The 15,661-nt window shown below is 35.7% G+C and overlaps 2 protein-coding genes across 2 annotated transcripts; both read left to right on the forward strand.

Annotated features, from left to right (window-relative positions):
- The first annotated feature begins 385 nt into the window (after positions 1 to 385).
- LOC139847438 (basic leucine zipper 23-like) lies at positions 386 to 3,108 on the forward strand. Its single transcript, XM_071837110.1, has 3 exons — positions 386 to 532; positions 877 to 1,691; positions 2,880 to 3,108. The coding sequence occupies exons 2-3, from the start codon at positions 944 to 946 to the stop codon at positions 2,903 to 2,905; spliced, it is 774 nt and encodes a 257-aa protein (XP_071693211.1). The 5' UTR covers positions 386 to 532; positions 877 to 943; the 3' UTR covers positions 2,906 to 3,108.
- A 1,099-nt stretch (positions 3,109 to 4,207) lies between these two features.
- LOC139846540 (glycerate dehydrogenase) lies at positions 4,208 to 8,369 on the forward strand. Its single transcript, XM_071836022.1, has 12 exons — positions 4,208 to 4,470; positions 4,569 to 4,652; positions 5,126 to 5,266; positions 5,570 to 5,691; positions 6,272 to 6,353; positions 6,465 to 6,537; positions 6,695 to 6,786; positions 6,883 to 6,957; positions 7,313 to 7,498; positions 7,633 to 7,677; positions 7,975 to 8,089; positions 8,202 to 8,369. Exons 1-12 carry the CDS (start codon positions 4,348 to 4,350, stop codon positions 8,222 to 8,224), a joined length of 1,161 nt encoding a protein of 386 aa, XP_071692123.1. The 5' UTR covers positions 4,208 to 4,347; the 3' UTR covers positions 8,225 to 8,369.
- Positions 8,370 to 15,661: the final 7,292 nt, after the last annotated feature.

The following is a 15,661-nucleotide window of genomic DNA, read 5'->3' on the forward strand; positions in this document are numbered from 1 at the left end:
TGTAAGTACTACTATTATTTAATTTTAGATAAAAACATACTAATAAGTGATCCTGTAACAAAAAGTTCATCATCCACTTAATCAACTAGCTTCAATTATAACACAATTAAATTTAAACAATCGATATACAATGATTTTAGCTCCACTCCTAGTTTAGTCATCTACATCTACATCTACATCTTAACAATAATAATGTTGATGTACATTATTAAAAAAGTAGAATCTTTATTATATACATGTTACAAAAGTACAAATAGCCTTACTATTTAAAATAGTGGCAGATCATGTATCCACCAACCATTAACATTCTCCTGAATTTACTTTTATATTACAAAATCAAGACTTTTTCATAGAATTGCTACACCACCATCAATGGTCCAGCTTCTTCGATCATTTTATTTTATCGTTATACTTACATAATACTGAGTATATACACATATATATACAGATTTATTCTAAATAAATAATACATCCCAAGATTACAATCGTTCAAATCTCTACACGATTCAACTCAACAATCATATCTTCAACGGTAAATTTATTCTTTCAATTGATTAATTCCTTGTTAGTTTTTTTTTTTGTTTATCATTTCATAACAATTGGGTTTTGTTCCAAACTCATAAATTTTTGTGCTTTTTGATTCAGTCTTTAATTTTTTGCTAGTTTTAGCTTATTTTAGATTTTAGATCACTGCTTGATGATGAGTTAACTTGTACTAATTGTTAATTTTTGTCTTGTGTTCTTTTTTGCACCAAAAATTAGTTCTTTATTATCTAGGGTTTTAAGATGGTCAATTATTAGTTTTCACCTTTTAGCCCCATTTAGTTCTAGGTTTAAACACGCTTAAAATTACCCCTCACTGGTTTCGTGTTTTAGGGTTTCTGATTCAAGAAGAATTGGAGTAAGTTGATCGAAATTGGTCGAAAATTGAGTTGATTCTCCAATGGCGATGGACGATGGAGAACTTGATTTCTCTAATCATGAGATGTTTTTAGGTTCAAATGTTGGTGATATCCCAAGCAGTAGTTCAATGAACAGTTTCTTTGATGATATCTTTAATGACATGCATGCTTGTACTCATACTCATACATGTAACCCACCGGGGCCTGATTCCTCACATACGCACACATGTTACCACGTCCACACCAAAATTGTATCCGCTACGAGCGATGATGACAAGACTCCGACTGACGATACCGCCGAGTCTCACGACAAAAAGGGGAAGAAACGCCCGAACGGGAACCGAGAAGCCGTGCGAAAGTACCGGGAAAAGAAGAAAGCGCGCGCGGCTTCATTGGAAGACGAAGTGGTTCGATTGAGAGCGTTGAATCAACAACTTATGAAGCGAGTTCAGAGTCAAGTGGGATTAGAAGCCGAAGTAGCGAGACTAAAGTGTTTGCTTGTGGACGTTAGAGGAAGAATAGATGGAGAAATCGGCTCGTTTCCTTATCAGAAGCAAAATCCCGTTATTCAGAGTGTTGGTGCTCCGAATTTGGGAGGTGGGTTTTCGTTGAATCCGTGTAATAGGAACCGGGGTCCATCGATGCACCGTGATCTTGATGTGAATGGGTGTGATTTTGAGGATTTGCAGTGTTTGGGGAACCAAGTTTCGATGTTTAATGAGTTTCAAGGATGTGGTGGTAATGATGGTCCTGTAGATGTCAATCCTTCAGCTGGGACGAAAAAGAAAGGTAAGCAATAGTTTCTCACTTTATTGCCAACATTGTTTAGCTTATATCTGGTTTTTGTTATAGTTTATTGAAGTTTAAAATAAAAATGATGTGATTTATGTTGGTTAAACATAGGGGATAGAATAGATTGGCATTTTTTAACCAGTATCCTAGCCTTTTTGTTGCAAACAAACCATCACTATTTATTTAGAAAATGCAAAACCTGTTTTGTGAGATTGATTGTTTCTAAAGGATGCGAATGGATTATATGTAGGACCATAAGCAAAGGTTGTAAAAGTCACGAGTCGGTTAGGACCTTGGAGGGACGAGTCGGTCAAGTCGGGGACGAGACGGGCGTTGACCAACATTGACTTTTAGTAACAAATAAGTTATTTCCAATCTTTCACTGACCAACACACAAAATATTCGTCCTATCCTAGATATATGGCTCAAAATCTAATTTTCAGAAATATAAATTAGTGTTTACTGACTTTTAAGGTGTTTTTGGGCGACTTGAGACGGGCTAGTCCCCAAACCTACTAGTTGGCCGACTCGACGGACTTTTACAACAGTGACCATAAGCATACTACACTTCTCCTTTGATGTCACTTTATCTTCATAATCAGAATGCTTGTTATAGATGACAATTTCAACTCACTTATTCTTAAACAGGTCAATTCAGGTTGTTTTATCTCTAAGGAGCCAAATAAAAAAAACTAACTAGGTCGTTTAGTTAACAAATGTATCGTCATAACAGGAAATATCCTATTTTAATTTTAGATAAAAGTGATATAAAGGCACTAATTAGTGATAAGATTACTAATAATTAATTGTGGGTCATTTCTGGTCAATCAGACTCTTACTGAACTATACACAAAAAAAAAAAAAGCATCTTTTTTATTCATTCTCAAACCAGCCTTGATCCACCCTTAATTTTGAGGGTAGTTCTTACACCATCAAGATTAATTACTACACCTGAAGACCGTTTAAGTTCACAGTTTTATCATTATTCTTTTGTCGTTTTCCATAATCATGATGGAATGATGATACATCATTTTGACCATTTCAGTGTTGAATAGCTTTTGACTTTGATGGTTTACAAATAATGCCTTTTCGTTCTGTACCTTCTGTGACCAAATATTTATAATTTTCAAATTATGCATTATCGTTTTAATTAAATGATCTCTAATCGTTTTTGTTTCATATTAGGTTCTCGTGCAAGGATTTCGAAATGAGTTTTATACTGGATAGCAGCTTCAATCCTTTGTGTACAATAACGTAACATAAAGACATAAAATGCCAGATCAGTACGATTTTGTGCTCCCTTTTTTTTTGTATGTTCTTTCTTGCTATTTCAGTAGGTGGTTTTGTATTTATGAAGCTCACATGATTTAATAAACTAATACTCCGTATCAAGAGTTCTGCTGGCCTGTTTTTGGAGTGCAACTTCTTTTTATATATATTTGAATCATCAGAACAATCCTATCCTATTAATCTAACAAAACAAACACTATACTACAAACTACTAATACAACAAAAACTATTTACATTGCCCAAGGAAGAGTAGAACAATAATGTTTAAATGTCATCGTCTTTACGATAAATGCTTTCTGGCTTTCAGCCGTTTGCCAGACCTTAGAACAGTATCTTCTGCAACATTAGATATTACCTCCTCATTGCAGAATTACATAATTCATACTTGCAATGGTGCTGTCAGCTTACGAGAAACAAACCAACGAGAAACAAACCAACAGTGTCCAAAGAAGGCTATTAAGATACATTGGTTAAAGAAATAATTCTTTTTAGAGGGATATTAACTAAAATACTATTTTTAAGTGAATTATGACAATTTATCCAAAAAAAAAAAAAAAAGGTTATAAAAATGCCATCACAATTCGCAAGCTTTCTTGCAAATTTGTAAATGACATGATTTGTAGTCATGACTCATGATAGATAAATTTCAGATCGCAACATGAATTTTTTTGGTCATGACCGCAGATTTCTCGGTCAGGCTGAGTAAACCGTAAACCCGGTTCTTCGACTTGCAACTCGGACAAAAAACCGGCTATGCCGTTCAAGCGATTTGTGCGAATCGCAAGATGAAATTTGCGAAAGGCTGTGACAAGCTTTAATAAATCATGATAAGTTTATGTATACTTTGAGAAGTAATAGTCTTTTATTCTTAACTGCGATATCACCGATTTCTTTTAAATCGAGTATTTTTTCGAGATCTATTTGTTGACAACCGTCGCTTAAGAGTTCCGCCATATCTAAAATAATACTCCATCCATCCCAATTTAATTATACGCCGGACAAAAACACACAATTTACTTTTTATTATTGTGTATTGGCCGAAAGTGTACAATTCATTTGAGAAATCTAAGAAAAAAACAATATGTATTAGAAACAAGTGATGATGAGTTTATGAAGGCTATATTAGTCGAATCAAAAGAATGGATAAAGTACCAATTACGTGGCATCCAATGGTACAACCCATATCCTCATTTTTTTCATAAACACAAATGAGAGGTCCAAACTTTCGAAAACACATTCACCATTCATCTACTTCAGCACCCTACTATATTACCATGCACGAGCATCTTGAAAAAGCTTCTACAAAGTGATCAATCAAGCTCACTCTGTTCATTATTATATTAAACTTTCTTTTTCTCCCGAAATGGCGAAACCAGTTTCGATTGAAGTATGGAACCCTAATGGGAAATATAGAGTTATTAGCACGAAATCTATGCCCGGTACTCGTTGGATCAATCTATTGGTTCAACAAGATTGCCGTGTTGAAGTAAGTACTTATGTTGATATTCTTAGTTTCAGTCATTAATATTGTTGAGTACTTGAGTATGTATACTTAATATATATCTATGATGTTTGTGTTGTTAGATATGCACGGAGAAGAAAACGATTTTGTCTGTTGAAGATATCATTGCTTTGATTGGATCCAAGTGTGATGGAGTTATCGGTCAGGTAATTAAACATATACATGACCTTAGGGGCGAAAGTAGTTAAGGACCGAGGAGCGCCCGCCCAAGTGAATTTGAAATTTCCAGACTTAAAATTTTGGATTTTCATATTTTGCCCCAAAAGCCTGCCCAAGTCTCCATATTTTGCCCCCAAGTCTCCATATTTTTGCCCAAAAGTCTCCATATTTTGCCCAAAAACCTTCAAATTTTGCTCAAAAGCCTCCATATTTTACCCAAAAGCCTCCATATTTTGCCCAAAAAAAGTTGCAGTGAATGTGAACGCTTAAAAAAAAAATTCGCCCCCGGTGAAAAAAATTTATGGTTCATGACCTGGATTTGAACATTAAGAATGTGAATGCACGAATTGATTAAAACTTCATATTTAAAACGTTTGAAGATGATATGTTTTCAAGAACCTTTGTGCAAAAGAGTTTAATCTGTTACCTTGTTGATATTGTATGTTCAATATTGGTTTAGTTGACAGAAGACTGGGGAGACACTTTGTTTTCGGCATTGAGTAAAGCAGGAGGGACGGCTTTTAGCAACATGGCTGTTGGTTACAACAACGTTGATGTCGAAGCAGCAACCAAGTATGGTGTTGCTGTTGGAAACACTCCTGTTAGTTCTCTTATTTTATCTTTATAAATATAAGTTCCACTGGCTTATACTATGTTCTTTTAATAATGTATTGTTTTTTATTTCAAATCGTAGACAAAAGTGTATGTTAATTGAATCGAATGGAAAAAAAAACATTTATTCACTCCTGTGCTAAAAACTTGACTTTCTGTGCTAAAAATCATTTGATGTTTTCATCTCCATTTTTGTGTGATGCTTTTAAGAGTTATTATGCATAAATTAGTTTTTATTTTTCTTTTTTCTAAAAGTAATAATCGGGGCTATGATTTAAAAAATTGTGAATAGGGTGTGCTTACAGAGACTACAGCAGAGTTAGCCGCATCACTTTCTCTTGCTGCTTCAAGAAGGATAGTTGAAGCTGATGGGTTCATGAGGGCTGGCTTATATGATGGATGGCTTCCACATCTGTAAGCTCCTTTTTTTTTACTCATTAGCAACAAGTATTATGCAATTATTAACCATCTCAAGATAGTATAGTGGTTGGGTCCTGATATCATAACATGACGTCCAGGGCCGTCTCAACAATTTAAAGGCCCCAGACGAAAATAAAAACGGGCCCACATATACGTTAAAATTTTTTACTACGCATAAAAAAATAATACTTCAATTTATCTATTTATTTACTTACATTGTATTTAACTATTAAAAACAAGGTATTTTAACTTTGATTGACAATTTTTTATTTGATTGAATTAAATATATTGAGAAAAATATTTACATATTCAAAATTTTGGGCCCTTCTAAATTTTCTCGAAGACACCTCTGATGAGGTCTGACTGTTTGAGGTTCAAACCTCACTAGAAGTATATCTTGGGGTGGCCATAAAAAGAGTCGCCAAACGGTCACGGGATAGCCCAGTCAAACCACGTACATCTGAGTAAAAATACTTGAACAGAGAAAAACTTATTTGTTTACCCGTTTATATTTAGCAATTATTATATTAAATTATGTTTCAGTGCTTGAACCAATTGTTACTTGTTGGTGTAGGTTTGTAGGGAATTTGCTCAAAGGACAGACTGTTGGGGTGATTGGAGCAGGTCGTATTGGATCTGCTTATGCTAGAATGATGGTAAGTTCTTGTTATCCAAAATTATATGACTATTTTCTAGCTCTAGTGGCTTTCAAATACAGTAGTTGCTCAAATGTAATTTAAGGTTGACAAATATGTGGTTATTATCAGATTGAAGGGTTCAAGATGAATCTAATCTATTTCGATCTCTACCAATCCACACGTCTAGAGAAGTTTGTTACAGGCACGTCTTATTCCGTCTTCCACATTTGTTTGCATCATAAACCACCAATTTCATAAAAATAATAATGATCAATTAACGTTGTCATTTGAGTCTTTTTCTTCGTACAACCATTTTCAGTTGATAATTGAATATGAACTAAATGTTAATCAATTTGCAGCTTATGGTCAGTTCTTGCAAGCTAGTGGTGAAGAACCTGTTACCTGGAAGCGGGCATCTTCAATGGATGAGGTCCTTCAAGAAGCCGATGTTGTAAGTGTTTCATATGTTTTCACAAGCTTGTTGTCATTTTCTTTTTATATTGTTTAATATATTTGATGCTTTTTTATTTTACTGATGGTCGCGTAGATAAGTCTACATCCAATATTGGACAAAACAACTTATCATCTCATCAACAAAGAAAGGCTTTCGAAGATGAAGAAGGTATTGTTATAATTTGAACTGTGTAAACCTATATATGAAAATCATTACATGGGTCCCATTATAACTTTCGAGAAGTGGGTAAGACCAATAGATACGAGAAAAACTCAAGAAAACACGATAAACTAGGGGAAATTTTCAAATTATATACTTAAAAATTAATTATTTAAACATAAAGGGTAAAGATAAGATTTAACTGCATCCGAATACCCCGGAGGGCGAGTATTTTTACTTAAATGTACACTAGGCTATATTGTAATGGTTCTGCAAACCAAATGACACAAGTTTTATCGGGTTTATAAGGGTTCAATACAATTTTGAAGATAGCTAAACTAGTCAATCCAATGTGAACATATAGGAAGCGATCTTGATAAACTGCAGTCGAGGACCAGTGGTTGATGAAGAAGCACTTGTGGAGCATTTGAAGCATAATCCAATGTTCCGAGTAGGCCTTGATGTTTTTGAGGATGAGCCGTACATGAAACCTGGCCTAGCCGACATGAAAAACGCCATTGTTGTTCCTCATATTGCTTCAGCATCAAAGGTGCATATATTTTCATTTTTATACCATTTCACTAATGTACTTAATGCTTCATTATATAATTAAAATCAATCAAATTATATGTTCATAGCATCATTTTCCAACAATTATAGTCTTTAATGTTATGATTGCAACAGTGGACTCGTGAAGGAATGGCCACACTCGCTGCGTTAAATGTACTGGTATGCAACAGTTAGTTATATTTTACTACTTACTATTTCACCTACATTTTGGCATGCTTTTCGTCGATAACTCTTAGTTATTATTGCATTCTTTTTTACCAATGTGATCGGAAACAGAGGATTTTAATGTCTAAGTCTATTACTACTATTAACACTAAAACAATCATATTGCTTTTGAGTTTATTTTGACACATTTGTTCATGATGGACTGCTGTCAAAACTTGTTTTATTCAAAAACGCATGCATCAACTAGTTTTTTTTCTTTCTTATGCTCATGACTGTTATTTTTGACTATAGGGAAAAATAAAAGGGTATCCAATTTGGTCGAATCCAAATGTAGTAGACCCGTTTTTGGACGAGAACTCACCTCCTCCAGAGGCATCCCCGAGCATTGTCAATGCGAAAGCACTAGGTAAATAGTGTCCTTTTTGACATAATTTGACGTTTTATGATATATTTATCGAACCATATTTTATAATTATAACACAATATGATATGACTGTTCTTTTTTTTCTTATGTACAGGACTGCCTGTTGCAAAGCTCTAGAGATGGTCTATATTTCAATTGGATGACAAGGATTTATACATTTTGATTATATTGTCTACATGCATGTATATTGTTTATGCTTACTACTCTTATGTATGTTTACAATGTGCAAGTGAGATTAATATTCAATATATATGTGGTTATATATGCTTTTAAAATATCGCATCTACTTTGAATTATAAGTTAAAACTTGATAAGCCACTAGGTTACTGATAAAAAAAATCTGGATTCTCTGCAACTAATTAAAGGGATGGTATTTCGTTTTATAAGATTAACGATAAACAGAACACTGAATAATGATACGTCCTAGGATTCGTATCACATAATCTTCATTTTTATAAGAAGATTATCTATTTTATAAAGAAATCGGGACCAGCAAAGGTTATAAATGAATCCAGCGCCAAAAAAGAAGAACACATCGAGAAGAAACAAGACAGAGAAGACATGTAGACAAAAGAACCGGCACCGTGAGCAAGTTGCAGGATAGAAGGATTCCGGATATAACATAAACAAGACATGTCGGATAGAAAGAATCTTGCTAGGGGATGCCGTGAATGAATACTTGAAGAAGAATCCAGGTTGTTTCTACACGTAAGCCCTTTAAACTTGGGCAATTCGTGTGTTCTATCATGTAGCCTGCACACGTGCACCAAGATATTTAGATATTTAGACAATGGCACACGAGGGGAGCATTAAAATCAGGATAGTTTGTTACGCTAGTCTCTTACACTCACAAATGGCATGTGTGCCACGCCATCCATTCACACAACAAACTTTCCCGCCTATAAGTAGACCCTTGGGTCATTCAATTGAACAACATCCAATCACTAAGAAGTTACTCTGTCAAAATTACATCTCAGACAACAATTCTGATTGAAATCCGGTAATCACCAGAGTTCATTCATCTCAGATATTAATTACTCAATCTTATTGGGAAGATTAATTCGATTAATTCTTTTATATCTTCATGATTTGCACATTCTGATCGAATTTGCACATTTATCGGAGTTAAAGCAATTGATCAATCCTATTTTCTATAGAATTAAGCACTCAAGCCTACATAACTATCTTTTTCGTATCAAACATCTGTTTTAGGTTCGATCAAATGGCGTCGTCTAAAGGTACAAACAAATTAATACTCTCCGAAGGCAAATAGACAAGGATATAAAAGGCATTTGAATCTAGAAGTTTGATTCAAGGATCAAGGATCAAGGATCAGACGTTTTTATGATTCACCCTTGGAAGGCCGGAGAAAGAAGAAAAGCAGGAGTGTTAGAAAAATGGAAACAACAGCCTATCATATTTCCATCACTATTTGACATAAAATCCTTCTGAAGAACCGGTGGTAACTGAAGCTCATGTACCAAACAGTCAGGGGCCTAGAATTTACACTGACACGGGTGCAGGAGCAGAAGAAATGTTTGAACATTGTTTCTTACAATTTCTGGTAGGAGTTCGGAAGATGATGAAGTCAGCATTAGCACCTCTTGTAGGATTCACTAGTGAATCAACATGGCCAGTTGGTTGTATAATGTTAGAAGTTGTTTTAGGAAAAATGCCCTTTCATAGCACGGTTGATATTAAATTTTCAATCATAAAAGCAGACTCAAAGTATAACATAACTTTAGGAAAAATGGAAATGCAAGAATTTGGAGCAATAACGTGAATGATGAAATTTTCAACTACACCGGGAATATCTACAATACGAGCCAAAAAATTGGAGCCGGTAGAATGCTTACATATATTTAAACTAGATATAAATATAACTATTATTGAAGACGAAAGAATCTCTTAAAATTAAAAATATCAGGAACAAAGGATACAACGGGCAACAATTTGAGTAGTTCCAGCAAGGATGCACTATGTAAACTATTGGCATCAAGTATGGATGTATTCACCTGTGAGGAATCTGACATGACGGGAGTACCACGAGACATCGCGCAACACAACTTCAATGTTAATCCAAATTTAACTTCGGTCAGAAAAATGAAGAGAGGGATGGTGTTGGAAAAAAGTAAATTATTGGACAAGGAGGTGTAAAAATTAGTTGAGGCATGCATTATGAAGGAATAAAAATATCAGACATGGGGAGCAAATCAGATTACGGTTAAAAATCCGGATGGATCATGACGAATGTGTGTAGATTTCGAAGATATTAATAAGGCACGCCCAAAAGACAATTATCCCTTACCAGAAATCGATTGGATGGTAGAGTCGTTGGTCGGATTCAAATACAAATGTTTTTAGACACCTATAAGGGCTATCATCAAATTTTAATGGAGGAAGAAGACGAATACAAAATGACATTCTAGAGAAATGGGGGGAAGACTATTCCGGAAAAAACCATGTTATTGGTATGGGGGATCAGGTCAAAGAATCAAATTTTGGTCCAGTAAAAATCATATAAACAACTCGACCAAGCTCACGCGTAGTCTAGATATTTGCGTTCGTCATGATGTTAAAAACATAATCAGTAACGAAAGTTGTTTCATTGAAGACACATTACCTTCAAAGTTAATGGCAAGAAACATGACAATGACAATAAATTCTTTCATTTAAAGACAAATATAAACAAAGACAAAAGTTATACACTTCAATATTCCAAATTTCATCTATAGTAGAACTTTCATTATTACAAACATCTTTTACCGTACTTAACCTAAGTTGTCTAACGGTATCACAAGCATTCACAGCCTTTTCACGAAAACTCAGATTCAGAATATATAGCATGGTGTCCACAACACCTGAAACTAAAAGAAGAGACGGATATGGGTCAAAACTTCAAATATGGCCAACTCCTTTATCGCTTCCAGATAAGATAAGAAAGCTGCATAATGGTAGAATAAGCCATCAGTCTGGAAAATAGTCCTGGAATACCAAGTTGTAGGCGACCTAAGTTGTTAAACCCGGTAGAAATAACTCCTGACAGGCTCTTGGTGACAGTTGTTAGTTTGTTAACTTTATCTTGGAGGCAATTGTTCTCTTGCTGAAGAAGAGATGCTTTTTCACATTCTTCCTTTAAGGATATGGAGGGTATTCTTTCTATTTATTTTGCTATGATCGTGAATGCGAGAAGCACTAATTTCATCCCACCTAAGTTCATCGGTATCAAGATGAGACTGGAATACTTTAAATTATGCCTGAACACTACGGGCTGCATAATCATAAAGGCGAGCTAAGGATTTTTATATGGATGGAGAAGAAATAACTTCTAAGTACTCTTTGAAGGCCTGATAATCACTAAATGGGCATTTCATTAACGCATTGAGAGACCCTTCATTTAACAGATGGAATGAATGGATCTCTTGAGCGGATGATGTCGTTTGGATTGCATCCGAGTGGAGGTCATTGGCAACAGTTTCTTTCCCCATGTTGGTGCTTACGAAAGCACCTGTCGATTTAGTTGCAAGAGAAGAGGAAGGATTTATGCGATCATGGGTGGCTTCATACAGAAGCCTATCTGCAGTCCAAAATGCGGGACCAATATTAAGAGGGCTTGATGAACCTTTCATCAAACATTTAGGAAAGTCACAAAGGGGGAGAATATAGCAAAAAATATAAGTCGCTAAGAAGGCAGAGTAAAGTTATTACCTTCGCCAGTAAGATAAGGATTGTTATCGATTCGAGATCTTTCTCGGTGTACCAAATACCCTGAAGGAAATGAAGATTGAGAGTGATTCGGAGAGAAAAGAAAAGGACTTTTAGATGGTGGCGGAAGAGCTCTAAGCAATGGTTTTTTCGTAAAAGTCATCCCATCCAGACGTTTTGCCTTCAAAACATCAGGAAGAGAAAATTCTGAAAAAATTCAAGGTATAAGGTGCAACAGGTAACAAAATATATTTAAAAGAAAAAGGGAGAAGAAGCATACCTCTACCACCATGACGAACAATGTGAACACGATCAACATGGTCTCAGTTATTGCTCACACATCTAATAACAAGAACGTGCTCTGCATATGTTCGTTGAGGTTTTTTAAATTTATGCAAGACTCAAAAAGATTAGCATCATACTTCGATAAGGGACAACTGTGATCATTATTTACCATTCTCTACTAAAATGACATGTCATGTTTGAGAGGCAATTCGGCACGGTTTATGCAAACAAAAGTTTATGGCCAATTACCGGCAATGTCTGGCATTTGGCCAATAAAGCCAACCCGATCAGTAAGGTGTACAAACTATTATGATACTCAGTTAAGAAAAATATGTTCCTATATATCTTGACACTAGGAACTAAAGCAACACAAAAAATATATTTCGAATAAGAAAACACAACGAACAATATAAGGGTGAAGACGACCAAGATGAATGCCATAAAAATTCAAAATTGAAGTAAACAAATTGGTCAAAGGTAAGCATAAGGTTGAATATTTCAAAGGATATGGTGAACATATTGTTGGAAGGTGGAGTATTAGCCCGTTAATTAGATGTGGGAATTCTAGGGTTCAATTTTGACCACTGAGGGCAAAAACTGTAAACATCAAAACCGACATAAACACAAACATCAGGTTAGAAATGTAACACGCTTATAAAAAACCCAAACCTAACTAAGAAAACTCTAATTAGATATTTAATGAACAAATCAAATGCAGATGACAATGTAAAATACATAGAACATTATAAAGTAGTTGTTGCACATTTAGAGAAGCAAAATACCTGATGAAGTGGCGGATTCTTCGTTAGCTTCATGGTTTGTTTAGTGTATATATTACAGATAGATAAGTTGCAGATGCTACTTACATGTGCGTCAATAAGAATACAAGAGTATGCAATGATTCTTGGATTGTGTAGTTTTTTTGCTACCTTGCGTTCATACATAATAACCTATATTGTTTTTTGTCTATCACCTAGTCGTAATTTGGAAACTAGTACAAGATGTACAGTTTGTTCCATTCTTTAAAATCACATATGGTTTGAAACATGATGTGTAACACCCTGAATTTTAACATCCGAAAGTGTCGCCAGAAAGTGTCAGTAGAAAATGCCAATAAAAATGTGCATCAGAAAGTGTCACTGAAAGTATACCTAACACTTATGCATTTTCAGAATCAGAATCAGAAAACTTCAGTCCATCAACTTTTAAATTGAACCTGGAAACTAAAAATGAAAGTGAGCTGCTGATATCGCATTTTGGCATGTCATATCGCGTTTCATGATGTCGCGGAACGCGATAGAATGCACCAGAACGCGACAGGTTGAAAACTATCGTCCTGGCCACTTCATCACATTTCAATTGAGTTTGTGACGTTTGGGGTGTGCGAAACGTGATCCGATGTCGCGAAACTTGACATTTGTGCAGAATGTCTATTTTGAACTTGTTTTAGGTTTAAAATGGGGGTATTTGTGTCTTTTCACTTGTGGACGGGATATAGGCTAGAGATCTGATCCAAATCTTATCTCTAACTCATTGCACACACACACAAACCCTCCCAACCATTTTTAGAGAGAGAAACCCATTTGTAGAGAGAGGAAGCTCGATTTGAGGAAGAAGGAGGTGAAATCACTCCAAGGTGCAAGTGTTAAAGTTACGTTGTGGTAGTGTTGGTAAGTTCTAACTCCGAATTTCATTGTTTGACTGGATATTCAAAGTTAGGGTTTGAACTTGATTTGTTAAGAAACCCATTTAAACTCATGAAGTGAGTTTATTGATGCTAGTAATCGGGTTCTACATTGTTGTTGGTGGTTTTTGGTTGGAAACCAACTTAGCCATGTTTAGGGCGTGTAAATCGGGTTTAATTACTAGTTTTAGTGATTATGGAAGTGTTGGAACCCATTTGGGTGTATTTGTAGGACTAATTTTGAAATGGGTCAAAATTAAGGTTCATACGTGATTTTGAGAAAGATAAGTGTTTAACACTTATGATTTGATTTAATTGGTGTATTAGGACCATTTTCACTAGTGTTAGTTATTATTGGTTAGTTTGGGCACGGTGTGTGCTTAGAAGTGCAATTGGGTCAAAATTGCACTAAGTGTCAATTTGGATTGGTTTGTAATCCACCCAAATTGTGTTGTTTGTTATGTGATAAATGGAATAGATACTTTCCATTGACGTTTTGCGGATTATTCGGTTGCATTCATCAAGGCGCTAAGGTGAGTGTAAATATATTATATGCGTATGTATGCATAGGATGGGTGCGGGTGAGGTAGAGTGATCCTTGGCGTTCGAGTTCACTTTACATGTGCGTGGGATGATGGACTCAATGCGTTTTGAGTTCATGCGGCACGTTTGTGCGTATTGGGTTACCAACCCAGGGTAATGAATCTCGGGCTTTACGAATTCACATTGACAAGTAGGTCAACCCCGTTGTTGTTGTTGAGATGAGCTGGGTAGTGATTCGCGTGTAGTTTCGGCTTCACTAGTGAATCGCGTGTGGTTTCGGATTCACGATGTCGCGTGTGGTTTCGGACATTCCCATTGTTGTTGACTTAGGGTAGTGAATCGCGTGTAGTTTCGGATTCACTGGGGCGCGCGTAGTTTCGGCCAACCCTGTTGTCATTGAGGTGAAGGTGGTGAATCGTGTGTGGTTTCGAATTCACTGGGCGCGTGTGGGTTAAGGGGTTAACCTTGGGATTTTGGGTAGACGTATATATCTATATATTTGTAATATACTAAAAGAGGTGACATTTGTTGTCGTTGCCTCAAAGGAAAACGACATCCCCCTCCCCCCATTTTCCTACTTTAACCCCCTAACTATAACCAACTTGCAAAAAAATCACCAAACTCCAGGGGGTAAAACATAAATTCTCTTACTTAAAATAAAAACTCCACCCAACCACTTGGACAGCCCGTATCTTCCTACTCACCGCGAGCTAAATTTCACCAACCACACCATTAAACTCGAAATATTTTTATGAACAAATCGAAACTAACTACGTTCGAAACAGACACTTTTTAAAAAAAAAAACTAAACACAACGACAGCCCGTATCTTTCTGCTCGCCGCGAGTTAAATTTTTTCGACAGCACCGTTAGACTCAAAATAATTTTACCAACAGAATGAGACTAACTACGTTCGACACGGACACTTTTTAAAAAATTCTAAACACAACGACACCTAAAACGGGTCTTAACACATGGGCCGTTTCCCCCCTCTCTACATACACAACGATACGTTAAATATAAATACGCATGCCAAAAGCCCCCGCCGCATGGCGCGGGCCGGATCCGGACTAGTTATTATTATGTTGTAGCTAATCTTGCGGTTTTGGCTTGGTAGTACGTCACGTACAGCTTTGTTTAGTTATACAAGGATGCGGTATGTGTTTATTACTTGTGTTGGTGATACGTATTCATTTTATGCATATGTATGTATATAATATGTTTATCCTCACTAAGATTTATAGTTTACCCTCTCGTTGTTTACATTTTTATAGATTCGCAAGGAAGAGGAGGCAAGGGTAAGCGCGAGGATTAGTGGACTTTTACGGGTTACTTTAG

Source organism: Rutidosis leptorrhynchoides, chromosome 5 (genome assembly GCF_046630445.1).
Source record: "Rutidosis leptorrhynchoides isolate AG116_Rl617_1_P2 chromosome 5, CSIRO_AGI_Rlap_v1, whole genome shotgun sequence".
Taxonomy (NCBI): Eukaryota; Viridiplantae; Streptophyta; class Magnoliopsida; order Asterales; family Asteraceae; genus Rutidosis; species Rutidosis leptorrhynchoides.

Coding starts and splice junctions, on each gene's coding strand:
- LOC139846540 (XM_071836022.1), top strand. CDS start 4,348: ATGGCGAAACCAGTTTCGATTGAAGTATGGAACCCTAATGGGAAATAT. Junction 6,958..7,312: donor GGCTTTCGAAGATGAAGAAG/GTATTGTTATAA, acceptor GTGAACATATAG/GAAGCGATCTTGATAAACTG. Junction 7,678..7,974: donor TCGCTGCGTTAAATGTACTG/GTATGCAACAGT, acceptor TTTTGACTATAG/GGAAAAATAAAAGGGTATCC.
- LOC139847438 (XM_071837110.1), top strand. CDS start 944: ATGGCGATGGACGATGGAGAACTTGATTTCTCTAATCATGAGATGTTT. Junction 1,692..2,879: donor AGCTGGGACGAAAAAGAAAG/GTAAGCAATAGT, acceptor GTTTCATATTAG/GTTCTCGTGCAAGGATTTCG.